This window comes from Erpetoichthys calabaricus, chromosome 18 (assembly GCF_900747795.2).
Source record: "Erpetoichthys calabaricus chromosome 18, fErpCal1.3, whole genome shotgun sequence".
Lineage (NCBI taxonomy): Eukaryota > Metazoa > Chordata > Cladistia > Polypteriformes > Polypteridae > Erpetoichthys > Erpetoichthys calabaricus.
In genome coordinates this window covers 43,092,376-43,120,125 of record NC_041411.2, presented here as the reverse complement: position 1 = coordinate 43,120,125, position 27,750 = coordinate 43,092,376, and the positions used below count along the sequence as shown (strand labels likewise).

The 27,750-nt window shown below is 39.1% G+C and overlaps 1 protein-coding gene across 3 annotated transcripts in view; it reads left to right on the top strand.

The window, feature by feature from the left end:
* Positions 1-3,894: 3,894 nt before the first annotated feature.
* The window catches only part of fbxo21 (F-box protein 21), a 38,829-nt gene continuing 14,973 nt past the window's right edge, over positions 3,895-27,750 (top strand). Inside the window, exons 1-10 of one of the 3 annotated variants that reach the window (XM_028824590.2) lie at positions 3,895-4,316; positions 7,570-7,705; positions 10,138-10,247; positions 13,388-13,458; positions 14,228-14,374; positions 16,490-16,626; positions 16,785-16,921; positions 17,069-17,248; positions 17,371-17,503; positions 24,187-24,368. In XM_028824590.2, the coding sequence (XP_028680423.1) occupies positions 4,111-4,316; positions 7,570-7,705; positions 10,138-10,247; positions 13,388-13,458; positions 14,228-14,374; positions 16,490-16,626; positions 16,785-16,921; positions 17,069-17,248; positions 17,371-17,503; positions 24,187-24,368 (1,439 nt within the window). In that variant the 5' untranslated portion in view covers positions 3,895-4,110. Of the gene's footprint in view, positions 4,317-7,569; positions 7,706-10,137; positions 10,248-13,336; positions 13,459-14,227; positions 14,375-16,489; positions 16,627-16,784; positions 16,922-17,068; positions 17,249-17,370; positions 17,504-24,186; positions 24,369-27,750 lie in introns of all 3 variants that reach the window. The other 2 variants (XM_028824589.2, XM_028824588.2) reach the window with 2 other exon arrangements.

Below are 27,750 nucleotides of genomic sequence, written 5' to 3'. Positions count from 1 at the left end.
TCCAGTTCCATCACAGGACTGACTCTGGACCCTCTGGAGGTTGTTGTGGAAAAGGGGATGGTGGCAAAATAGAATCCCATCAGGAATTATTCTCTCCAGCCCCTGCAGGGGGTGCTTTCTTTGAGTACTTTTAGCTACAGGCTCATTTTGTCCATGTGTAATAATAAGTGCCTCTGGAGACCTTTTCTGCCAGCTGCCATTGGGCAATTCAGTGCTTTCTGTCAATGTCTCAATGTCCCGTCCTTCACTCTAGCCAGAAGCTATAGACAGATAGTACAGACTTCAGTTTACTATAGCTGTTTTTGATCATAATGTTAATTGTATTATACATTTTAACACTATTCTCCTACATTGTATTTTGTGTCAATATCTCTGTATTTTATGTTATGTTTTTGTTTTGCTGCAGTATGCAATTTAATGTCCTCTTGGGGAGTAATAAAGCATATCTAACATTTAATTCAGTAACAAAGGTAAATATAACTTTAAAGACACTGTAGCATGCAGTCATATGAGGACTTAGTTTTTTCCCTTTTGCCTGCCTGCTTCCTTCTTATCTTTAAGTATCCTATATGTTCATCTCATACTTTTTGTTTTTATTTCACTCTAGACCAGGGTTCTTAAACTTTTTAATCTGAACACCCAAATAAGAAAATTGTGGGACCCAAGAAGAGGATAATTACCATAATGACAGCAGAGCCACACATAAATAATAATGGTCATATAATTAAACAACAGTAAAAGTTTTTGTTTCCATTCGAGCCTGTTTCTCTCTTGAATAATACTAACTGAAAAAAGATGAAAGCAAACATTGATGTTTAAACAATAATTATCATTCACAGATATCTGAGTTTATCATTGCCAGTGTAAAAGTTTAGTGTAAAGTTTAGATAAGCTGAGGGAAATACATTTTTCTTTACAACGGGTCCAACACAAGCATATGATGGTCAGGCAGGCAGTGTGATGTAGTGGTTAAAGGCGCTTTGGCCTTCAAACCCTAAGGTTGTGGGTTCAAATCCAAATGGAAAAACAAGAAATAAAATGCAACCGGTTGTATCTCAAATGTTGTAAGTTGCCTTGGATAAACATGTCAGCCACATATTAATACTAACTGTGTTACTTGGCTTCACATGGGAAAATTCTTAAGACAATGGGTCTTGGTTATAGTGCCAAAGGATTATCGGATGCATCGGAAGTACAATGTAAGCAACTAAGTAGTTTTCTGTATACATTATATATATATTTTCTTTTCTCCAGGAGCTACTATTATTAGTCCACTGGAGCTCCTTATACTCTTGAACATTCTACATACAATTGCACATAAGCAAAACTTTCAGGCCATACTACTCTTACCATTATAATTTTATTATTCTGCCCCATAAACTGTAACTATCTAGAACTAATCTGAATAGCCTAATATAATTACTAAATTCAATGAAATAGAAGTATACTGTTTATCATTAGTCATTTACCCATGATCCCTGTTTCCATATCTTTGCTAGTTTATCCAAATATTCCAATATCACACTCCAATCAATTTGTCCAGCTAGGGAGAAATTCTTTTACCGTGCTAGGAACAAGAGCAAATATGAAGAGTATAATCATCTAGTCATTGATGGTGATAATACCACAGACGACAGGATTTGTGGAGTTTTACGGCAAGTATTAATGTTAGACCATTATACTGAAAAATCCACAGGTATTAATGTAAGACCATTATACTGATTATGCCAGTTGGTAAAATTGTGTTGATTTCTGAAATCTGTTTAAGGTGACAATCATTTTTAAAAAGTTCACACTGCACATATTTTGTTAATAATAATTACATTTATATAGTGCTTTTCTCACTATCCAAGTTGCTTAGATAGAGGGGAACCACTACAACAAACCATCAATGTGACAACAGTCATTATTGTGTGGTATGCTCACCACACATTAGCTATTTGGTGGTGAAGGGGTTTGACAGATAGCCAGTTAAAGAGGGTGATGATTGTGGGGTCAGAATGGATGAGGCCATGATGGGCAATTTAGCCAGGACATTGGGATAAACCCCATTCTTTCCAAAACATGCCCAGGGATCTTTTGTTGACCACAGAGATTCAAGATCTCGGTTTTACATCTCATTCAAAGGACAGGACCATGTTAATGTACACTTATTGTCTCTGTACTGGGGCATTGGGATCCATACACAGAGCAAAGGATAAGTGTACCCTGTTGGCCTCACCAACACCTCTTCCAGCATTCCTAGATTTTTGTAAATGGTCTCCCATCCAAGAACTGGCTGGGCCTGACCATGCTTAGATTCAGATGGATGACCTGTTCTGAAGCGCACATGGCTGATGACTGTTGTTGAAAGGGCAGGCACCTTTAGCTTGCAGGACAGTTTGAAACAGCCAGGTGCTTAGAGAAACATGCAGGAAGAGCAACTCGGCTGAGTTTCATTTCGCATTAAGTTTAATATTATACATTTGTATTGCTTTTTTATTTTTAAGGTAATCTTAATGGATACTATATTTTGGCCATTGCGCACACAATGCACCGTATCGCAAAGCCTGTATAGAAATACGTATTGCTTGTGAATCAAGTGCATTGTTTCATGCCGTCTAAGGATATGGTGTAATTTTTTTGGGGATGGACTGGGCATTGTAAGCGCCGGCACTGAATGCATGTTACAATGGCGAGCACGCGATGGGTTTCACAAGTTGTATATGACTACTAAAACTTCATTTAGTGTAAAATACTACCATAGCACTATCTTTACTTCACTATACTGATTCACCCTTTATAAAATACCAAAAATCGCTATATCGCTGTGTCCCATCCGTTATGTTTCAAAATAGCGCCGCAGTTCTGTCAACTCACTACCTTAACTTTCTTATTCGTGTGTTTGCCGTCAGTAATCTCGGTAGGAATGTTTCACAGGTTGGTATAGTGGGAACTCGGTATTAATTATATTTTTGTACCATAGAAAGAGAAAACTCTTTGATGCATTAATTGCATTGTTTATAGGCAATGCCTCAGATCCCATACTAACGCAATAATAAGTTTAACAACTAGAGGGCGGGATCGCGCTTTGCTATTTTACTACACAATCCTGTGGCGACCCATCCCAAACACATCTCAACTCCGATCCTGAAAGGCCACAATGACTACAGGTTTTCATTCAACCCGTTTTCTTAATCGGTGAGCAGTTTTTGCTGCTAATTAACTTAATTTAATTGTTCCAACCCAATTTCTTAATGAGCAGTTATATATTGCTGATCAAGCACTAATTGCTCAAGTTACATTCATATTAGTTGTCTCGCTTGTTAAGATTTTGAACCCTTGATTGCTTATATTAGTCTTAAACCGCAGCATTCACTGTTTTAATTGTTCGTTATTAGCAATAAGATTCAACTGACAAAGGAACCAGCAGTTCTACGTCTAGCTTGTTTTCATTTACACCCGTGTGTATTCATCATGCACTATTTGGCTTAATAAAGTACGCGGAAGGAAAGTGGAGAGAATGTGAAGAACTGAAAATTACCCTTCCATGTTAGGTTTCAGATCATTTGGATGATATCCTTTGAAAGAAAAAAGTCACCGATTTCAGAGTAACCTGATATTGCAGAGTTAAAACACTAACATGTCATGATATTAAATAAGACTTGTTATTGGCAAGGATTGCTTTCTCATTAAGCAACTTGGTTGGAACAAAACCCCCAGCCACTGCAGGAGCGACGTCGATCACCCTTTTATTAGTATCATTCTAGGTGAAAAGAAAAAAAAACAAATTTAAACACAAAGCGCACCTTAAAACGTTTTAGGACAGTAAGGTACGGAGATCGTGATGCACTGTAGTTTGCGATTCAAAGCCTTTTAGGTCAGTTCGGCAAGGCGGCGTGTATTTGGGCAGCCAGATGTTTGGATAAGTTAATGTCCATCTGTCCGCGCGGGCTATTTCGGTGGTTCATTGTGGCTAGTTGTGTCAAGCGGCCCTCCAGCGCCACGCACAGCTCATTCCTCGCAAGACATCTACGGCCGCTTTACGCTCAGGCGGCAGCGTCAGACTTTGAAAACGACCCCTAAGAAAGGGCGGGCGGCTTGCATGACGTCACTGGATAAACAGGGAAGATGGCTACGCAGGGGGTTGGAGAGGGGACTGCTCCATCGAGGGATGGCAAGAAGCTGACGGAACTGCCGGCCGAGCTCTTGGAGTTCATTCTCTGTTTTACTGTCCTGGGGCACGTTGATATAGCCAACGCTTCGTGCACATGCCGGCGGCTCCGCGATGTGTGTCACGGCAGAGGAAAGGTATGGGAGCACCAGTTCAGACACAGGTGAGGAAGGAGTCGCGTCGCTCATTGCTCGTCGCAGGGGTTGACAGCTGGGCAATTTGGTGGAATTATTAGGACGGGGATGTGCAGGGATAGTTTGACACCGAGTGAGTTTGAATAGGCAGGAACGACGGGGCGTAGTGGCTCCTGGAGGAGGCGAAGAGACAAATGAACTAATTAGAGGTGACATGGAGAAAGAGCTGGAGTGGACAGGGACGTGGAGGCTGGTGTGAACGGGAGTGAGCAGAATTAGGGTGCACGCTGGAGTGATGGCAGATGTTGAGGGATGGTGTAAGCGGGACTGTGAGGAATGTTATTAACTGGAGTGAGCAGATGTGTGGGGAGATGGCGTAAACTGGAGTGAGTTTGAGTATAGTGCAAGTTGGGGTGATCGGATATGTTGTGGGATGGTAAGTAACTAAACTAAGTAGAGGAATGCTGTGATTTGGAGTGAGCAGACGTGCGGGGAGACGGCGTGACCAGGAGTTTACAGATGTAGGGCACAATCTGGAGTGACAAAAAGATGTTCAAGGGTGATAAGAACTGGTGTGTGATCTGATTAACCAAAGAAAGCAAAGCAATGCTGAGAAATGGAGCGAGTAGACGAGTGTGGGGAGATGGCGTGACCTGGAGTGTGCAGAATTAAGGTACAATCTGGAGTGGCTGAATATGTTTAAGGGTGATGAGAACTGGTGTGTGATGTGATTAACCGAAGAAAGCTGAGCCATGCTGAGAACTGGAGTGAGCAGACGTGGGGAGATGGGTTGGTGTGTGCTGGACTGTTAGGAAATGAACCAAAGTAAGTAGAGAAGAGTAAGCAGAAACATATGGTTAGATGGCATGACCTGCAGTGAGCAGACACGTGGGGAGATGGTGTGACCCGGTGTGAGTCAAAGTAAGGTACAATCTGGAGTGACTGAAAATGTTTAAGGGTATTGAGAGCTGGAGTGTGATGTGATTAACCAAAGAAAGCAGAGCAGTGCTGACAATTGAAGCGAGTAGACGTGTGTGGAGATGGCGTGAATAGGAGCAATTACATTAGTTGAGGGATGGTGTGAGCTGGAGTGTGAGGAAACAATGCAAAGTGAGTAGAGGAGTGCTGTGGTGTAAGCAGACCCATGTGGGGATATGGTGTCACCTGGAGTGAGCAGAATTAAGGTACAATCTTGAGTGATTGAAGATGCCTAACTGTGATGAGAGCTAGAGTGTGATATAATTAACCAAAAAAAAGCAGAGCCATGCTGAGAACTGGAGTGAGCAGATATGTGGGGAGATGGCTTGAACTGTACTGATGAGATACAGTATGTTGAGAGATTGTGTGGGCTGAGTTAAAGTAAGTTTAGTAAATTTAGATAATTTAGAAATGTAATCAAACTGAGTAGAGGAATGCTATTAACTGGAGTAAGCAGATAAGTATGGCGAGATGATGTGACCTGGAGTGTCCAGACCCATTTTGTGAGGTGTAGTGAACTAGAGTCAACAGAATTAAGGTGCAGACTGGAGTGATTAAACATTTTTAAGGGTGAAGAGAGCTGAGGTAGAAGGGAATTAACCAAAGAAAGCAGAGGAATATTGGAACCTGGTGTAAACAGACATGGGGGAAGATGGTGTGAACTTGAATCAACAAAAGTAAGGCACATACTGGAAAGATTGGAGATTTTAAGGGATGGTGTGAGCTTGGACTGTGAGGTGATTAACCAAAGTTAGTGTAGAAGTAATGTGAACTGAAGTCAGCAGACACCTGTGGGGAGATTATGTGATCTGGAGTGACTGAATATTTTTAAGGGTGGTGTAAGCTGGAGTGCCTGGAATTTAATTAGAGCAAGTAGCGGAATGCTGAAAACTGGAGTGAGCATAGATGTGAACGGAAAGTGTTAATTCCAGTGAGCAGTGTTAAGATGCAGACTGAAGTGAATAAAAATGTTGAAGTATTGTGCAATTTGGAATGATAGAGGATAAAACAGAATGAGACTTGAGAGTCTGTGTTGGAGTGAGCAGAGATGTGTTGTAACGATGGAAAACGCAGTGAGCAGAGATATGATAGACTTGTATGAAATGGAATGAGCAGAGTAAAAGCTGAGAAGGTAGCAATTGGAAATACTGTGTGTGGTTGCAGTGCTGTTGGCTGAAATGAGAAGTGGATTTGTTATATTCAAATGGAGAGATGGATGAAATTAGCTACCATTAAGTAATAATGATAATACATTTTAGTAGAGATGGGCGGAGTCTGTGGACTGGAGTGAAATATGTGGTTGTTCCATCATTGAATGTCATCGAGAGAATAAATGTATAAAGCAATTAGTCAACAACAAGTCTGCCTCCTTTTAAAATAATGTTGAATAAGTAAAGAGCTGTGATTAGGTGATTTAAAATGAGTAAATGATGTATAAGATGGGGTGATATATGGTAAATAACAGTATGAGGTACAAATGTTTGGATGCTGGACTTATGTATGATAAAGTAACCTAAGGTGGAATATACAGATTTTAAATCTGTTCAAATTTTTTTTCTTTTAATTTACCACAATATGTTAACTGTGTTCCTGCTGTAGTTCATGAGAAAACACAACTAAAATATCCATTTATCTGCGGTGGGTTGGCACCCTGCCCGGGATTAGTTCCTGCCTTGTGCCCTGTGTTGGCTGGGATTGGCTCCAGCAGACCCCCGTGACCCTGTGTTCGGATTCAGCGGGTTGGAAAATGGATGGATGGATGGATGAATATCCATTTATGATTCTAGCAATCTGTCTCACAATCAGCATCCTGGGTTCAATTCCCATGCCAGCATGCTGATTGTGTGGTGTTTGCACGTTCATCCCATTTCTGCTTGGGTTTTTTCCTCCTTGTTGCTTCAGCTGTGCCCCCATATCCTACAGATGTGTGTGATTAACGGTTTATAATTAGTTCTGAGTGTGTATCAGTGGGCCCCACATGTACTCCAACCTCATCCATTGCTTGTTCTTGCCTTGCATCTGATGCTGGTGGAGTGGGTTTGAAAACATCATACATGTGATTTAGGTTAACCTAGCCTTTCTGTTGTGAAGAAGAGATCTGACACAACACTTTTTTCAGTTTAATAATTACAATACACTCTAAAGTACTTTAGTTGATTGTTTATTAAGCCAAGTAGTAAGTTACAGCAGCAGTAGTTGCAAATAGTGTGTCTGGTAAGAACATAGTATAAAAAGGTAATTCACACTTTCAAATAAATCCAAGATCTTCACACATTTGTTTGACTGTTTTCATGTTTGTGTTAGGTGGCCAAGGTTACTACGGTACTACAGCCAGCTGGAAGGCTGTGATTGGCTGAAAGAATACCAGAAACGCCACACTGTGGGATTGCAAATCAGGCGCACCGTGGAGTCATTTTCAAAGCGTTTCTTTGCAGAAGTCGTAAGTGTTTATATGTATATTTGTGTGTGTGTTTATTCTATTTCTACAAATACAATGGCAACTTAAAAGAGTTGGGATCTCATCTGACCTTGCTTAATAGCAGCGACAACAACATTTATTTGTATAGCACGTTTTCATACAAATGATGAAGCTCAAAGTGCTTTATAAGATAAAGAAAGAAAAAATAGAAAAAAAAACATTAAGCAATAATAATTAAAGAATAAAATAAGGTCTGATGGCCAGGGAGGACATATAAAACAAACAAACTCCAGAGGGCTGGAGAAAAAAAAAACAAAATCTGCAGGGGTTCCAAGGCCACGAGACTGCCCAGCCCTCACTGGGCATTCTACCTAACATCAATGATCAGATCAGAACCACAGAATACCAGAAAGAGAACAGCAGAGAAAGTAGGGGTTAGTACAGATTTTGGAGCCATGAAAAAAAATGATAATTAAATACATATACAGAATATCAGAGTTGCACTAAAATGAAGCCATGGGAAAGCCACGTTAAATTAATGGGTTTTTAGCAGTTTTTTTTTTTAAGTGCTCCACTGTATTAGCCTGTCAAATTTCTATCAGTAAACTATTTCAGATTTTAGGTGCATAACAGCAGAAGGCTGCGTTACCACTTCTTTTAAGTTTAGTTCTTGGAATTATAAGCAGACACTCATTTGAAGGTCTAAGGTTACGATTTGGAGTGTAAGGTGAGAGGCATTCCGAGATATAGGATGGATCGAGATTATTTAAAGCTTTGTCAACCATAAGTAGTATTTTAAAGTCAATTCTAAATGACATGGGTAACCAGTGTAGTGACATCAAAACTGGAGAGATGTGCTCGGATTTTCTTTTCCTAGTTAAGATTCTGGTAGCTGCATTCCGCACTAGTTGCAATCGATTGACGCTAGTAAATGTTTTTAAAAGAAAGATCAAATAAAATAAGGAGCGCTGAATTTCAGTTCAGGAAATAAATTAAAGAGTTTCTGTAGGCTATTGTGGCCCTGACAGATGCTAGCCAAGCTGATTTCCAGCTGTATCTGTTCTCTTACCTGGTTGAGACCGGAAGAGGCTGGGCTTCTAAAGCACACTGAAAGTGAGGTCCCTCGTCTGCTCAGTTGCCCTCTGCTATTGGTTGGAAGAAGAGAGGTTAGTGTTTGTGTCTCTCCCTGTTTTACCTGCTGTGAAGAGCCTCCTGCACACACTCCAGTAACACACATGCTTGACACATTTTATTTTTTTATTTATTTATTTTTTTATGTTAATCGTCATTAATGTAAAATTGTTTATGGTACCATACCTTTTTTATTTTTTTAAGCCTTATTTCAGATTATTTCAGATGTTTAGATCAAGTGAATTTGTAATGTCATTACAAATCAGGTGGAGGTCTTCTTTTACTACGTTTGGTACATGAAAGCGATGATAAATGTTTCTTAGATAACGTAGTGCAGACCTGAGGATATATCCATTATGCAGATCTGAGCCAAATGGTGATGTGCACCATTATTAATATGCAGATTCTGGATTAGAAGATTTATGAGCACAGTCATTATTGTGCAAGTAGCATGGGAGTCATTAAGCATAGAATGAAACTAATTAGCCAAGACACTCTAAAAAGCATTTATTTTCTTCCTGGCAGTTAAACAGAATGTGCTTAGAAAAAAATGGGAGTTTGATTGTTATTTTTATACTGGAAAAAAAAAAGAAGATTATGTAATTATAATGTCCTCTTTTTCCCATTAAAGTTGCAGTTGAATTTAACTTCTTATTCCAGAGTACTTGTGTACTCATAAATACAAATAAAAGCCAAAAGAACATTTTAAAAATCTAAAATAGTTTATTTGCTATGTGTATTGTACTTGATTTTCTTCCTACAGTATGATTCAAAACTGCCGTAAGGTTTTCCATGGAAATCTACATACTTTTGGTAGAATCATTCAAAATATATTTTAGATTCATGATGTTCTTAACCATGCAAAAATAAGACAAGTCTGTCCTTTTTTCTCTTAAATTGAATATGAGGCCACTCAGTGTAGTTAAATATCTAAATAATTAATTCCTGTACATAAATTAAAAGACAAGAAACTGATGATGCCAGCTTGGAAAAAGCCAGGTAAAAGATATGTCATTGTCAACTGATTATTGACTGGATTACAACATAGTTATATTATTTTGAGAGTTCTCTTCCCTGGATCCTTCTTTTCTATTTTCCAGATTTGTTTGTTTAATTAATACCTTAACAATAATTCATGTTTTGGGTATTTGTAAAGAGTTTTTTTTTTTAAATTGAAAGAGTTGCCTTGGCTTTTAATTCTTGGAGCAGCATCTATTGTGAATGTGCCTGAGTATTTTTAGGCTCTTATCTTCATCATAAATGTCTCTGGTAGTTAATCTCATGGCCTGTGTGGTTAATTGACCTTGTGTTTTGTAATACAGCCTTGCATTGGCCAAGTACTGGGTGACAGTTTTACTGAAATAGAGTCTCTTGGAGCACCTGGACACTTCTGTGAAGATGAGCTCATTTCCATTTTGAACTCTGATAAAAGGTAAATGGAGCATTGATCTTTGCAGGTTTATTTTAAAATGTCTTTTTAATAATTCTGTAAAAAGTGTTTGAGAGGTTACATTGGTGTTTGAGATGTTTTTGCTGAACACTTGTGTTATTGTAACTACAGTGATAAAGTCAAATACGGCTGTGATGGAGCTTTCTTGTGTTAAGATTTCACCTTCCTGGTCTTTCATATACTTAAACTTGAACATCTCGCCTCATACGCCCCCTCCTTCATCTGTGCTAACTCCAGTTAATTCCATCTGTTTATCCTTTTCATCAGGCATGAGACAACATTTCGTTTAATTGAATTTCGCTATAAAGAAAATACTACCTGGATGAAGTGTGGCCTTGTATCATGTATTGTATGACACTGCCACATGACTGACATGAAGACACCTTTAGTCAAAATCGGGAAATTAAAAATCTGATTGAAAAGCTAGAATTAAGATTAACATGACATACTGACTTCATTTTGGAGAGTTGTCACCCATATAATAATGTGAAGGTGAAAGATTTCCATGCATACTATGGACCTCACTGTATATGAAAGTGGGTTGGAACCATGCATTAAGTGCTTTGCACATAAATATAACTTAGTGAATCACATCCTTGGACAAGTACAGCAGATCAGAACATTGCTTTATAGATGTACCACTGCATCTACTGGCTTATTTTCAAACCGACTGAGACCAACAAGCATAAGCTTATCATTTTATTGGAACGGTTCTAATGATACATTCAAGTGCTACTGGGAATAGCAAGATGTAATTACTGTAGTTCTCATAAGTCATGGATGTGAAACGAGTGCTTAAGAAATTGATACTCTTCTCAGTGATACTGATTCGAAAATGGGTATAGATTACAGTGAGAAGGAAATGTACAGCAGTGGACCTCACATTGCTCTTAACAGCAGTCGTCTGGTTTTGTGGAGAGGGATAAACCGCTTGCTTTTCTGGTATAATCATATGCCTGTCCCTGCTACATCCATACTTGGTGAGTGTTTCAACTGCAGGGGATATTAGTCACAGTGGAGAGATCTCGCCTTCATGCAGAGCATTGATTATCCTAATTTTTCTTCAGAGGAAATAAAGCTTTGTCATCCACTCTTTGTCTTTTATTTCCGGCCCCGGTTGTGGTTAAATCTTTTGGCACAAAATCTTGTCTCGCGGTAAGTGAAAGTATCTCTCTGAAAAAGTCGCGTCCCAGGCTAGAAAGTCTCGTCTCATCCCAGGATTTTTTTATTATAATAGAGAGATATAAAAAACTATTTAACAATGTGCCCCTTTTTAGGAGTCTGCCTCTCATAGTCTGTTTAAAGCGTACAACTTTTTGTGAGGTGTCTGCTTGAAAGTCATTTTCTTGATAGTGCAGTCTGATCTTTTTTTCCCAAACCATTTTATGTAAGCCAGTGCTAAAGGATGGGTTTTAATGGCGATGAGGCATTCATGTGAAGAACAATTTTAGTGTCTTGACCATGCAAAAGTCACTTTACCATCCAATTGACTTTACTATAATATTTCGTTTCTAAAAGCTAATACTATGAAAATGGCTTCCATTCGCAACCAGATTTATATAGCTACGGTATATATGTATATGTACATCTGTATGATTTTCTCACTTTGGAATATAGTGTTAATTTTGATATTGTTATTCCAAGCATACATGTGTTACAAATTATTAAAATCACAGTGTGACTTGTCATGTCAAATGTGTCATTCTTTTAATATGGTACATATGTGTTAGACTTTCCATTATGACATTGGCATACCACCAAAACAATAACAGCACTGGCCCAAATTCCAATTCTTAGTCTCAGTCAGGGTCGACTTTTGATGCCTAAGGCAAAGGTGATATTACAGTGCATGGAAGAGTGAGATTAGGGAGTTTGTTGGGTCCCTCTTGACTTTGTTTTAAGTCCGAGCATTTGTAAACCGGAATCATTAGTAGAGGTAGCCTCCTTAATGATACGTTTACCTCCATTGTTCAACAAGAAAAAAACATTTATGTGTAACAGAAACATCTAAGTACTAAACTGTCAACATAAATAGAGTAGGAAAGGTCTTTTAAGTGTACCGATGAAGATTTGGTACTTGTCCTTTGTGTGACATGTTTTGAAAAAGTCACCAACACAATGCCAGATGTTGTACCAGGACAGTAGAAGTGTGTTTCTTTGTGCATTTTTCTTATTTTTTTCTGTTGCTTGCACATGAAAGGGTAAAATGTCAGTGCCTGATCTGCACAATTGACAATCCCCATGTGTTATTGTAAGCTACCAGAGTTCAAGGCTTTGTGACTTCCACATTTCTCCTGAAATGAAATTTGACTGTTGTTGCATTGTAAACAGTTTTAGGGAGCTAATTTTTTTTTACTTGTCCTTCTACTTTTTTTGATGCTAAGCTAATTGCACCATGGTGAAGCTTTACAGGATTACATTCACTAGGCATGTCATGGTGCTTCGGTCGTACAATGTTGAATGCGTCAACTTCTGCTAACCAATTCACATTGTCATCGCTATCACTTAATTCAACTAATGGCTGCATTTCGGTTTGCTCCAAAACTTGTGTTTCAGCTTCTTGTTTACACACCATTATGTTTTGTTTAAAGGCTCCGCCCTACTCATTAATACTGATGAGTTACCTTAGAGTGGTAAAATGCATAGAAATATTCATGATTTTCTTGCCATATTTCATCCACTAGATGGCAGCAGAGTACTGTTCCAAGAGGTATTTTGGCTTTACACTGTCAAGCGACTCATTAAGGTCACCTCAAGTCTGTTAACCATAATAACATAGAATTCCAAGCCTGAGTGACACTTAAATGCGGAACCCCTGACAAATATTGCCAACCCTAGACAATCTCCTGCTTTGCTTATATAGTAGAGCTGGCCCTATTCTTGGGTCTCAGCTCTAATGAATGACGTTTCCTGATATTTCTTGATTACTTTTGTAAATCCTTCTGTGTAATTTCTCTCTTCTCTGCTGATAATAGTAAAAAGTAGGCCTTATAATTTGCATTCTGTGATACTCTCTTTCTCTCTCTCTCTTTCTCTCTATTGCCCCCAATCCCCTTTGCCCTAATCTACAGGAAGAACCTCACATTGAAATACTATGCACAAAAAATTCTTTATTTCCTCAGACAGCAAAACATCTTAAAGACTCTGATGGAATTTCTGGCCAGACCTCCAGAACAGCAGTCGGCATTAGAGGGTGAGTCTTGGGAGTTTAAAAGAAAACCCACTCCTGCGTAAAAGATGCATCTTTGATACAAAAGTTTGTATTAGGCCAGTATTCACTGGTTTCTTCATAATTCATCCTCTCAGCGGGATGTTTTGATCTTTCAAAGCAAAAGAGCCAGTGTCTGAAGGCAGGGTACAATAAAACATCAGGAAGTGGATGTATTAAAGGAACACACCAAATCATAAATGTGTAACAGGCAAAAAGTTAGGAGAAACAAACCAGAAACAAATCGACAAAAAGAAATTAAAGACAAAGGTTTAAAATAAGAGTCCTGATACTAAACAGTATTGCTTTCCCCAACCTGTCACGATAATAGTTTTTTTTTTTTTAAAAGAATCCAAAGTACGATTGCTGAGTAGTGGGTGTTGTCACCTTTTGTAGGTGCAGCATTATGATACAACTCGTTATGTGACTTCCTTAGTATATGTCCAGCAATACATTTGATAACAGCAGACAACATCGCCACCTCCATGCCAGGATTAACACAAAATGGTGGCATTGAATTGAGTGAAAAAAGGCACAAAATGATGCAGTTATAGGGTCGGGATCACAACAACAGAAATAAACATTGCACATAAAAAGTCAAAGCAAAAAATTCATTTGTTTTGCACCATCAGATACTTGGGTTCTGAGACTAATATGCAGGTCATGACACTGGGAACATTGTTTTTTTTTTCTTTTAACTTTGTTTTTTCGACATCTTTGTGGAGTGAGCACTGTTTCTCTGCTTCTCTTTTAGGTGCAGTGTTGGTAGATCAGTACTGCAATCCCCTCGCTGATATATCTTTGCAGAGCATATCCTCTCAGCTCAATGAAATCACTGACAAAATTAAAAAGGTGCTACAACTGAAAAACCCTTGCCATCCTAGCCAGAAAGTTGCTTCAGGTATGTGCATCTTTAGTTTAGTACTCTGCCAGCCATTAGAGGAAAACATTGTTAATTAGACGAGATGATGACCTGTTTCAACCTGATTAAGAACTGCTTGACACCATTTTCATGGTTTACTGTGAACAATTATCAAATTCAAGTTAATATTTATAGCCATGTATGCAATGACATTCTTATTTGCATGGCACCCACAGTCTAGTGGCAGTAGTAGAGTACCTTAACAAACAATGAATGCAACATATAAAATATACACATTATATAGAGTGGGGGTGTCCAGCTTATATACTGGAGGGCTGCAGCAACTGCAGGTTTTCATTCTAACCATTTTCTTAATTTTTGACCAGTTTTTGCTGGTAATTAAATACTTTTGCCTTAATTATTATAGACTTTCTATTTAAGGCTCGGACCCCTTAATTGTTCTTTTTTCCTAAATTAGCAGCTGAACAGTAATGAGATACAAAGTGAGCCAACAAATGACCAGCTAACCTGAAAAAAGAATGGTGAAGGGCTCGGTGATGCTGATCTGCTCAGGTCACAAAAACATCTGGACGGTAGTCTTGGAACAAAGTAAATCTGAAGTGTTTGGAGTGGCAGAATGAGAGCACCATCAAATCATTGAATTAAGTAGCAGGTTCAATTAATAATAAGAATTAGCTTCTGACTAAGTTACTGTTGGGAATTTAATTGGTTGGAGTTTGATGCTCCAACTTAGCTGGTCATCTGTTGGCTCACTTCACATGTCCATTTTGCTTGGCTGCCATTTAAACAAGAAGCAATTCAGATGACAAAGTCTTAAAAAAAAAAAAAAGCAAATAAAGGGAAAATTTGTCAATTAACAGCAGAAATTGGACAGTGATCAAGAAAGTGGCAGTAAGGAAGTCCACAGGCAATGTAGCCCTCCAGGATTGGAGTTGGACACCCCTAATATAAAGGTACAGTATAACAAAAAATCAAGCAGTTGTAACTATGAGTGGCTGTTGGGTAACCATTTGACCTTTTGGGTAAAATTTCTTGCTCGATCTACTGATGCAAGTGAGAGTAGTCCTGTACTGCTTGCTGGAGCATGGGCCGTTGAGATCTTAAAACTGTCTGCCATTCTAAGGCAGCATGGCTTATATTTGTACTAATTAGAAGGCAGTCCTGTACCAGAATTATTCTGAGCTGAATCCATCCCCCTCTGTAGTGACTTCCAGTCCTACGCTGAGTAGGTACTGTGCCAGAACCTAATGAAGCAAATAAGGATGGACTCCAATGTGCATATGTAGAAGTTTGTGAGCTTCGATAGAAACATCCAGGCTTCCTCAAGCATTTGATGGAGTGAAGTCATTGGGGAGGCTGTTTGACTATAGCTGAGATGTGTTGCACCAATCTCAAGTTGTCAGTGATATGGACTCCCAAGAAATTTAAAGCTGCTGACCAGAATTCATAGCATCTCCTCCAATAAAGACAGGAGTATAGCTTGATTCCAAATATTAAGGGAGAGGTTAATCTCCTGGCCCTGGTGATGTTATCTGCAAATTTAGTGAAGGGGTTGCAGTTGTGTTTGCCCATGCAGTCACATGTAAACAAGAACAGCAGCAAGGGTGTCCTTGCACACTGCCCTGTGGTGGTGCCTGCATTGAAGATCACTGTGAGGAAGTAATGCTGTCAAACCTTTATGTACTGTGGTCTGCCAGTTATGAAGTCTTGTTGGAGAGGGAGGTATTAGGTTCCAAGAACAGGAGCTTTTTGATCAGCTTTGGTGATATGATGCAGTTAAAAACTTGATACCCATTTCCCAAAGCACTTCAGTACAGCAGGAGTGAGCAACACTGGCCCATAGTCATTGACACAGTCTGACTGATATGTGCCTTCTAGACATTTATAAGTTTTAGACTATTTCTTTACATTAGGGCTGTGCACATAAAATATCCCTGCAGAACATCTGTCCGTCTACTTTTAAAGAATTCTATGTGCATTATACTCCAGTTTTTGACAGTTATTGGCAGTTTGCAGCCATTAAGCAAAAGTTACACAATTGGCAATCAAAGAAGTGAAGGTGCAGACCCCAACTACAAACTGTGGAGCTGATGTTTTTTGCCTGCTGCTGAAAGGTTTTTATTTGCTACTTAGATGAAGATTTTACAGTTGAGGATCTTGATCTGCAAAGACAAGTCTTGTCTGCTCTTAACTCCGTCCTCTTCGACCAGTTACAGTACAGAGGAAATGAACGAGACTATTACAACCCTCTTAACTCTTATCTTCACCAGGTACGTTTACTTTGATTTACAGAAAGGTTTTTTCTAAATCTAAATGGTAAATTTTGTGAAATTTAACTTCCAGAAGATTAAATTATTATACTTTACATACAACTGTCTTTTCCCTAGCATTCTATTACTATAGACATTTAAAAAAAATTTTTGCACAGGTACTCTTAAGGCGAATGGGCATTCCAATTAGTCTCTCTGTGCTCTACATGACGTTGGCCAAAAAACTGGGGGTTCAGCTAGAGCCAGTAAATTTCCCAAATCACTTTCTCCTGCGATGGTGCCAAAAGCCTAACAGGTAAGCAGATTTTTTTACAAGGGAAATACTAAATGTTGGGAACAGGACAATTTTTAAATTGGAATTTAGATCATTAGAAGAGAAAAGAAAGAGCAGTATCCTTTAAAACTTTGTGTTTAGCAGAATTCTTTTTGTTTCTGGCTTCAGCAGTTCAGAGATTTATGACTTTGTTTACATTGATGCCTTTGGAAGAGGTAAACAGTTGACTGCAAAAGAATGTGAATATCTGATTGGACATCAGGTCACACCAGACTACTATAATGCAGTCAGTACCTTGGAGGTATTGCTAAGGATGGTGGGAAATCTTCTGAACATCGGCAAACGCGGGTAAGCAGTACAGTCAACAGGATATTCTCTTTACATGCTGGAGTGTAAAATTGGAATGAGTAGCTTCTTTGAAGTTCGAGTGTCACAAGAATGCTTGTTCACTGTTCTTTTTGCCTTACTAGAGAAGGTAATGAGAAGTCCTACCAGCTGCTGAGGGACTCGCTTGATCTCTACCTCACAATCAATCCTGATGATGTCCAGTACCTCCTGCTACAAGCTAGACTTTATTTCCACCTGGGCATCTGGCCTGAGAAGGTGAGTCTGTTATGGTTAGATAATTTTAAGATGCCTGGAAAAGGGAACTGTATGATTAAAAATAACCGATTCCTTCTCAGTGTTTTTTTTTTTTTTTTTTTTTTTCCCCCTCCCTTAGCAAATGTCTTCTTTCCCAGCAGGATGTTACACTCACAATCTTTGTTGTCCTTAATGAAATATGCCTACTGAAAGTAATTTTTAGGTAGTACAGTCTAGACATGTATAGTCTTTCTGAGAATAACAATACTCTTGAGGGGCATTATTATTTTATTTAATTGTTTATTTATTTATTTTAAACAAGAGTATGAACATTGAATAATTGTCTTCATACCCACGAAAGCGCATACACTGAAGCACTTAATTGCAGGTGAGTTTTGACAGAAACTTTTTACATCCTTTTCACTTTGTCATTATTGCTTCATTGTGCTAAACATTGTCTACAGTGCACTATCATGTAGCTTATCTAATATGGGTGGCCTTCCTCTAGTTGAGTTATTGTACATTCAAGTAGATTTAAATGGGGTGAAAGATGGGGAGTGTGAATCTAATACTGACATTCTATGGTGCAACTGCCCTAAGGGATGGATTGGCACCCTGACTGGGATGAAGGGTGATTCCTGGCCTGGGCAGGAAGCCATAATGGATGGACACTATATAGGTAGGCATAACATGGCCAACATGAAAGATTATGGGTTGACCTGGGGGAGGTTGTCTATCAGCAGCAGTTCTTCCCCCGGTACAATAGATGGCAGTACTCCTCTGGTATGGCCCCAATATGGACAACCCTGTCGGGGTCCTTGAGTGCTGAAAGAGGAAAAAAAACTCCCTTTTTTTCGGTCTTCCATATGACCAGGAAGTTCGTTCATCATTCAGTGCTATGGCATCGGAAGTACTCCCAGATGCAACATAAGAAGCTGCTTGACCTCATCCAGGTGAGTTGGAGTCGGGTGGAATAAGGACAAAGCTCGCCTGGACGAATGGAAGGAGAGAGGAAACGACAAGGAGAAGAATTGTTTTGTATTTGTGAATTTGTTTATTAACACTAGAATTCCTGAAGGCTACGAAAACACTCGTAATCCCTTGGCACCTCTCCATTCAGCGTCTTTTGTTTTGTAAATGTGTCGATTAGCACAAGCAGCCTGCTCCATGCAACTGTTGTCACGGTTCTGCCTTTGTACAGAAACGGTTTCATAAGCTTTATGATCTTAGTCTTGGAAAGTCTTTCTCCCGTGGGGCAACTGGTATCTTTTCCTGAATAAGATCAAACACAGTTGCATAGTGTGCGACAGGAGCTTCCACCTGCAGCTAAAGTCACTTAAGTAAACATGTACTTTGTGAGCATGCCTGTGTCGATCAAACAGAGAAAGCGCTGCAGTTTACTTGGGACAATACGCTGTAGGAAGATACATAAATAAAAGTAAATAACATTCGATCTGGCTTTTATATAAGTAACATATACATGGTTTTCATATAAAGACCATCACAAAACATAATCACAAACAGGACTTTGCACGATACCTTGGCGAGCTCTATAAGCCCTGCTGTTTCGTTGAAGGACAGGTGTAGGGCAGACTGACTGGCAGGATGATGCCCAACCTGTTGCTGCATCCAAACGTTGCCATCTTTCACCTTTACGCCTGGTGCAGCTGTGTTGTTTTTCTATGTGATTGGACGTTTCTTGTGGGGAGGGCTTCTATTCTCTTTCTCTGATGTAGAGCCCTTATCTGAGTTCACCTCTGTTATAGCACGTCTTTGTTTGAAAACAGCAGTGTCAGATCAGGGCGAGCAAAAAGGCGACTGAGACAATAAAACTGAATAAAAAAAAAAAAAAATAACGCTACCCTTTACAAGTACCATACATTTACACCAGTTGTTACAGACTCAAATCAAATGTATATATTTATTGTATAATAGTAACAATAAGAGCAGCTCACTAGTGAAAACATTTATTTTGGGAAGTGGGCAGGATCAAACCCGCGACCTGTTGATTATGAGTCAGTAGATCTTACAACTGTTCTACCAAAGAAGTCGTATCAACGAAGTACACTAACCCAATTTCTTTTTCTTCAGTTATATTCTTGAATAAAAGCGCACTTGTTCTGTTATACTTGTACCTTTTGTGAAAGTGTTCATTTGATATTTGGTCTTCACACATTGTATACTTCATATCAAAATTTTGTCATTCGTACTAAAACATGAAAAAAGTTTGTCTTTTAGGCATGTGTTCAATATTTCTTGAATTTCCTGTCATCCTACACTTACTTTGATCTTTGTAGACACGGAACACACATGAAATGTATGTGTTCCACATAACGATATATTATTTACCCTATACAGCTCCAGGTACCTCACTCCAGGATAAACCAGGCTTGAGCTGGGAGAGCTTTTTGTACTTTCTGTGGCAGTGGGATGGGATAGTAGGCTGCTTGTGCTTATCAACACATTTATAAAACAAAAGATGCTGAATGGAAAGGTGTGAAGGGATTTAAGGTGGGCCAGGATTTCAAGTTTTTTTTCGTAGACTTCAAGAATTCTAGTGTTAAAGAAGCCTTTTTTTTTTTTGTAAGTTAACTTTTCAAAATACACCTTTTATTTGTATCGGGACTTGTATAGTGGGCAGCACAGTGGTAGCGCTGCTGCCTCGCAGTAAGGAGACCTGGGTTTACTTCCTGCATGGAGTTTGCATGTTCTTACCATGTCTGCATGGGTTTCCTTCGGGTGCTCCGGTTTCCTCCCACAGTCCAAAGACATGTAGGTTAGGTGCATTGGCAATCCTAAATTGTCCCTAGTGTGAACTTGGTGTGTGGGTGGGTGTGTGTGTCCTGTGGTGGGCTGTCGCCCTGCCTGGGATTTGTTCCAGCCTTGCGCAGTGTGCTGGCTGGGATTGGCTCCAGCAAACCCCCATGACCCTATGTTAGGATATAGCGGGATGGACAATGACATGACATGACTTGTATAGTGGTGGTTGTATTTGAGGCTTGGAAAATGGCACATTGGAAAAATACGAAATTGTAATTACACACATGAATATGTAAGTCAACTAACCGAGCACCACTCTACACAATCCCTCATCATAATTTGATTTAGGGAGTTTTGGTTATTTTAAGTATAAGGTTTACCAGTTATGTGGATGGTAAACCTTATGACTTGACAATAGTGAAATAATATATATGCAAAACTTGCCATGACATTTTCTAACCCAATTATTTCAGACCAGGATTGTGGGTTTGGAGAGCGGTTTGATTGGAGCCTGTCCCAGCTAGCATAGGGTACAAAGCAGGAACAAACCCTGGACAGGATGCCACTCCATCATGGGGCAAATACACACAATTTATCATTGCCAACACACCTAATTTGCATGTTTTTGAACAGTGGGTGGAAACCAATGCACTTGCAGAAAACCTATGCTGACATGGGGAGAACAAGCAAATTCCATGCAGAAGGAACCCTGATCTCCTTACTGTGAGGCAGCAGTGCTACCCTCTGCCACAGTGCTGCCCCATGCAAAGCATCTGTAGTGTAAAACGTTTCATTCTTTAGGTTAGCATTACTTCAGACAGTCTGGAAAACAAGCACAATGCTATTGTGATATACTTAAACAGAAATTCTGTTAAAGACCACAAAGGGAAACTTGCACCATACTGAACAGACAACTTTACAATTGCAATTAAATGCTGTGACTCTTTTAAAGTGGCCGGTGCCCAGAGTTTACACCAACTTGCAGTACGTTGCTCATCACTTCCCAACCATGATACAGCAATCTCTACTGGCTGTATTTGTGTTTCTAGACAGGCCAAGTTGAACGCAATGCATTTCCATGATATCAGAAGGCAAGTATGTCAAGGAAAGTGGTAAATGGGAATGGGTTTTCTGGCATAGTCAGGAAGCCCAGTGTGTTTAGAGACAATATTGGCATCACAGAGGAGGCATTGGGATCCGAGCTCTCCACAGCTGCTTTCCTCAGATTATTCAGATCCTAAATAAACTTGCATAGGATTACTCCTGTTTTGCAACGTGTAACTGGTAACTGTGCTGTTTGTTTATTTGTAAATACTTCATATTTGCTCAGCTTCTACTATTTTGATATCTATATTATTTTGTATAGTTTTTCTATTTATTTGAGTTAACTATTGAAGTTTGTTTTGTTCAAGAAAATTGTATTTGTATCATGGATTGCAGTGTCAGGTTAATAATGGGTTGTCTTGTATCCCATGTTTTGCACCTATCAAAAGTCAATTCTGGTATGTTTCACATGCTGGCAATAAAGTGATTCTGATTTTGATGAACATGTGTAGATTTACTTGTATGTATTCACCACTAAAATTATCTATTGCAAACAGCAGAATATGTAGTACTGTCTATGACAAAATAATAGGTAGCCTCCAAGTTTGTGGGTTTTTTTGTGTTTTAATATAAAAAAGTACAAACTTAAGAAAAACCAACATTCCATTTATGAGTTGGAGGTAAAAGTACAGAATGATAACATTCTGTAAATGTGTGTTTCTTTGCTTATACGGTTCAAGATTGTAATATGAAACTCTAGCTGCAGACATTTTCAGTTGCTGATTTCTTTTGTAGCAGGTACGTTTCTGGCTTTATTCTCCCTTTTCAGAAAGTGAAATGCATGCTTAGTTAGATTTAAATCAGACATTGATTGATTTACTTATTTATTTATTTTTTAAATTCTTTTCCAAGCTAAGATGTTAGTTTTTTTTTTACTCTGATAAACTGCTTTGTTGTAATTTTGGCAGCATGGATCATTCCATGTCTTCTCGTATTAAATGTGTAAAATGCCAGACAAAGATCATGGCAACATTTTCTTGGTAATAAATAAACAACATATTTTTGCATCTGTCATTCGGTTGCTACCAATCACTAACTACATCATTGGCAAAGAACAATGAGACAGCTCCGTGTGTGCCTAAACTATGACGTTCCACTTATCATGTTTCATCAATGTAGTCATCTGCTGGTTGTTACTTTCGCTTTGCATTTACTTTTGAAGAGATTTATCTAATTCTTCTGAAGTACTTTGTTCCAAAACTACAGTGGTTCATCACTGGATATTTTTCAGCTTGTGATGTGACTTTTTACGGTCCTTCTGTTGAAAGCTTCAGTATATTTTTGACATCTTTCACCTTTGCATTGTTAAGAGTTGTGATGAACTTGGCATCAGTGGGTTTATCATATTTAGTTGCAGCTCATTTAGCTTGCTATGGAATAATAATTTTCTTAGTCTTCTGGTTTTGGAATACTGTGATTTGGTACTCGCATGTCTTCTGTTGTGTATGCCCTGCACACTAGATCACACATAAATAAAAGCATTGCTTTTTACCATTATCAAGTATAGGGAATTTAATATAAAAGTGGATAATTTGGTGATATGCCAAAATGCTTCAGTGGTTGTACATTTCTTTCATTGTCAATGGAATTACGATTACAGTTTCATGTGGCAAGTTGTTGTGGTGATGCATGTGCTCCAGCTTAGCATCAGTAAATCATCTGTGATGTTACCTGGGGTCATTAAATGTTTTAGGTCTTTCAAATATCACACCTAGCTGAGGTTGATCAAGCCTCTTCTTGTGCCCCAGCAGTAATATCCCACAAATCTGCTCTCTTGATCCAGAGACATCTAGTGGCTTCCTCTGCAGCTTCTGTGCATGTTGTAGGTGGGTGGCTTTTTTTTTAACACTGTGATGCTGAGTGCAGAAAATGCCCTGTGGAGAGAGACAGCCCTACAAAGCCTCTTCACCCAATTTCTGTGGGTATCAACCTCCCCCTCAAACCTTGTCTGTGGCAGTTGCTCACTAGGCCTTCACACTTGCTCCTCTTCTACTCAAAAGCCTCTTGCAAACACTCCTTCTATGGTATAGTAAACTCCACCATGACCACACTGTCCGTTGTCCCAGATACCTAGAGTATGTCCGGTCTGTAAGAGGTCTTTGCAATGTACAGTACTGTGAGAACTTAAGTTGCCTGCCTAAGTCTACCATCATCTGCCAGTCTTGTGCTGTGTTGAGTAGTCCTGATGGTGTTTTTATCCACTTTAGCTGGTACTTCTTCCAACACCATGTCTGCCATTCAGCTAGTCTGCAAGGCCTGAGACCACCCGATTCTCATCTTCTCACATGTCCATTCTGGAGGCAATGGTTGCACCACTTGGTGGCTTTAGGTTCTGTGGAGTGGTTTCAGACCCAGGTCCTCCTCTGTCTCATCAGGCACTGGATCCACATGTTGTGGTGCTTCCTCTGGCTCGTCACATTTTGTCCTTGACTCTTCAGGCTTCTCTCGTTTTTGCCCACACAGATACTCAGTACTCATCGTCATTTGTACATTTATAGTTGGTTATACTTGGAAAAAGATGGATAGGCCTGGCAAAACTGAACACGCGCTTATTGTCCAAATGCCGTTCAGTTTTATTATACACTGTAGGAATGATGTGTATTACATCAACTAAAGCCAAAATACATAAAATAATAGCTTAAATTAAGCAGTGACATTGTATTCACATGCTGCTGTTGACAAAATACATAAAATATGAATTTTATAAAATGTAAAGTACTACTGCTACTACTAGTATTTACGTCTATAGGTACTTAGATTTCCAAATGTTTCTCAAGTTGACCATTGTATGGTGTAAGATGTGCTATGTTAGTGACCATCTTATGGATTGTTTTCATTAGGTTTTGGATATACTGCAGCACATTCAGGCACTGGATCCATCCCAGCATGGTGCCGTGGGCTACCTGGTCCAACATACCCTGGAGCACATTCAGCACAAAAGACACCCACCCGAGCCTGAAGTGAAAAGCCGGACTGACCAGGAGGTTCTTTATTCTGTCGGACTCATAATGAGACATAAAAGGTGGGCCAGTACTGTCTCTCAAATATTCCGAGGACATCTTGTTCAGAGAAGGTCATTCTCTATTACGCATTGAACATAATGGTCACATTCAAATATATTTTTGCTTTTAGTGTGTTTGGCATCAGAAGCTGATATTGACCCCTTTAGCAGAAATGACTTCTTGTAGGCAGTCAACAATAATTTTGGTGAAATTGTTGATCACTCCGCCATACAAAATTCATTGTTTTGTAAGATGTGTTTTTTTTTTTTTTTTTTGCATGTTCTTGCCCATTTCAAAACAAAAAAAATATTCAGTGGGATTCAAATGAAGGCTTTGACTAGGCCAGTCCATAACCCTCTGTTCCTTCAGTTTGAGCCATTTCTTGGTAGATTTGCTACCATTCTTCAGGTCATTATCATCCCTGAAGGTCAATTTCTGGTTCAACTTCACCTTTTGGACAAATGGCCTCACATTCTTCTCAGGCACACTTTGAAATAATGCAGAATTCATAGTTGGATTAATGACTGCAAGCTGCCCAGGCCCTGAAGCAGCAAAGCAACCCCAAACTAACATGTCCACCACCACACTTTACAGTTTGTATTGGGGGGGGGGGGGGGGGGGTTAGTCATCTAAAATGCTGTCTTCAGTTTGGCCAAACACTTCTTATCTTTGATTCATGTGTTCAGACCACATTGTCACAGCAGGCCTGGTGTTGGCGTAGATGTTCAATGGCAAAGTGTAATCTTGCTCTAATGTCCCTTTTTTAACCGCAAATCCACTTTAATGGCACACTCAGCATGCAAGTCAAGTTTGTGAAATCTCTTTCAGATTATAGATGCATGCATTTTGACACCAGCTTTTGTAAGTTATCTGCAGATCCTGCAACAAGATTTTGGGGTTCTTGAAAACTTCTTTTAGTATGACATGGTCAGCTCTTGGGCTGAATTTGCTGGGCCAGGCAGTCCTGGACAAATTAACAGTTGTTTGAAATCTATGCCACTCATGGATGATTTTCATTATAGTGGAATGAATGATTTCAAATAATTTGGTGATCTTCTTAAATGTATTTTTAAGGCATCGACAACCTTCTTTCTGAGGGCCTTTCAAACCTTTTGTAATCTTGACATAACACCACACATGTCGATAGGAAAGAGAACTTAAGATCCAAGATATCTGTGCCTTAGAGAAGACCAGGTTCCACCTGTGCAATAAAGTGGTGACCATTATTAGGGGTATACTCACAAATCTGCATTTTTGTAAATTTATATTATGAGGATGAATATACCATGTCTGTTTTTTGTCATTTGTTGAAGTATATCACTTTTATGTGTTGGCGCATATTGCATGAAGATCTAATGTTTGCCTTTTCAAATACATCGAAAAGGGCAACAATTCCCATGGGGTGCACTTACTTTTTCACATGATTATTTATGGGAAATTGGTAATTGGCTTTGCTGATAAGTAACAATATCTGCTTAATGATGATGCACTCTTCCAAAATGAGAATGTACAAGTTATTGTCTTTTATTTTTTAATGTTTCCCTCTTCTCCCCCCACCACCCCCAAAGCAACTTGGAAAAGGAAACATTTGAGAGGTTGGAAAATCTGCAGTCAGTAGTGAACAACAGTATAGTGAGGAATGGTAGTATTGTACATCCCAGGGGTAAAAAAAAAAAAAAAAAAGGCAAGAAATCTTTTTAATGTGGCTGGATAGGAGAAACAGTAGGTGTGCAGGCTGAGGAAGGACCAAGCTTCATTAGGAAATACACGGAGGGACAAGATAGAAGGGATTTTTAGGTTAGGATAGGAATTTTGAACTTGCACCTGTTAACAAATGGGGAATTCTTTTAAAGAACAAATGAAATATGTATGTTATGAGTACGGTGAAGAAAAGAATATAGCAGGTAGAAAGTTGCATCTTGGATGATTTGGAGAGGTCAGATAGTAGATTCAGAGAAGAGCAGCAGTGTTAGAGTGAACAAGACCATGTGTCCCACCAAGCATGTACTGTAGGTGCCTCATACTGTACATGAGCGGTCTGTTCCCAAGAACAAATTTAGGCTGTTTTTCATCTATTATGGTTTATCAATTTACAAATTGCTGTTAGTAAGGCAAATTCTACATGAAGTCCTCCCTCAGCCACCTTTGAACATATTGAAAAAGCTTCAGTGACCTACATGCAAACCTTTTGATTAGATCCTAATGCAATATGATTGCTGACCCTGCATTACTGTAAAGGTCATGTAATATTACTTTTGCCAGGAGAAATTAGACTGAAAGTTGCTATCCCTCAAATAATTATAGTATGATGTTGTTCCTGAGTGTTAACACAGTAATTGCAAAGCTTAAAATGAAGATAATTGACTACCTATGAAGAAACAAGAAGAAGAAAAACATTAACCTTGAAGATGGCATATACTGACACAATATTCAAGTAGGGGAATGCTTGAACGTGCTGACCACATTTCCCAATAATGGTCATGGATATACGCTTTGCTTAGAATGCTTTTGACCTCAAGGTGGCCCATCATATTTACACCCATAATACATAACTTTAATTTCTTCTTTATATAGTGTACATTTATAAGCCCAAATGTCCTTGCACATTTGCAAATATTTTCACTCTGCTTTTTCTTTTGGTAGCAACATGCAAAGTTGGGCTGACCTGGTCTGGTCTTCCAGTGTATTTTCTGAAAAATGCATACATGCTGCAAGGACAGCTATGAGATATGGTGAGCCCAATGCACCGTAGGCCTGTCAGGTGCCTTCATCCACAACTTTGCAGAACATAGCTATTCAAGTTTTGAGTCACGTGAAGATAGAACCTGTCCTTGTAGCACTGACCTTAAGGCAGGATTCAACTTTGGGGTGAATCACCCACTCTTCATGGGGCATACTCAATCACACACACACATCCTCGCTCATACTCTGCATGTTTAGAGTTAAGACATGTATGTTAGGTTAATTATTGACACGTTTGATGGAAAACCAGAACACATGAAGAAAACTCAGAGTCTCGGAGAAGGCATGCATGTTCTAAATTGTGAGCAGGCTAGGATTCCATTTATGTATCATGGAGTCATTATGCAGAAGCACCAAAAATGATCCCACTGTCCCATGCAAAGCAGAACCTAAGATTCTAAACACAGAATAGGGAAACTGGGAAAATTTGTTAATTTCATCTTGGGCAAAACAGATAATGATCAGTTGCTGCAAGTTTCTCCCTAACAGGATAGTGGATTAGATGAGATAAGCTTTATTAATCCTAAAGGGAAATCCAGATGCAACAATAGCAGAAACACACAAAACAAGGCTACAGACTCATGGGACAAATAATACGGCCAATCAATCAATAAATACGTATTTATACTTTTGTCCTTGATCTATGAAAAATCTAATTAG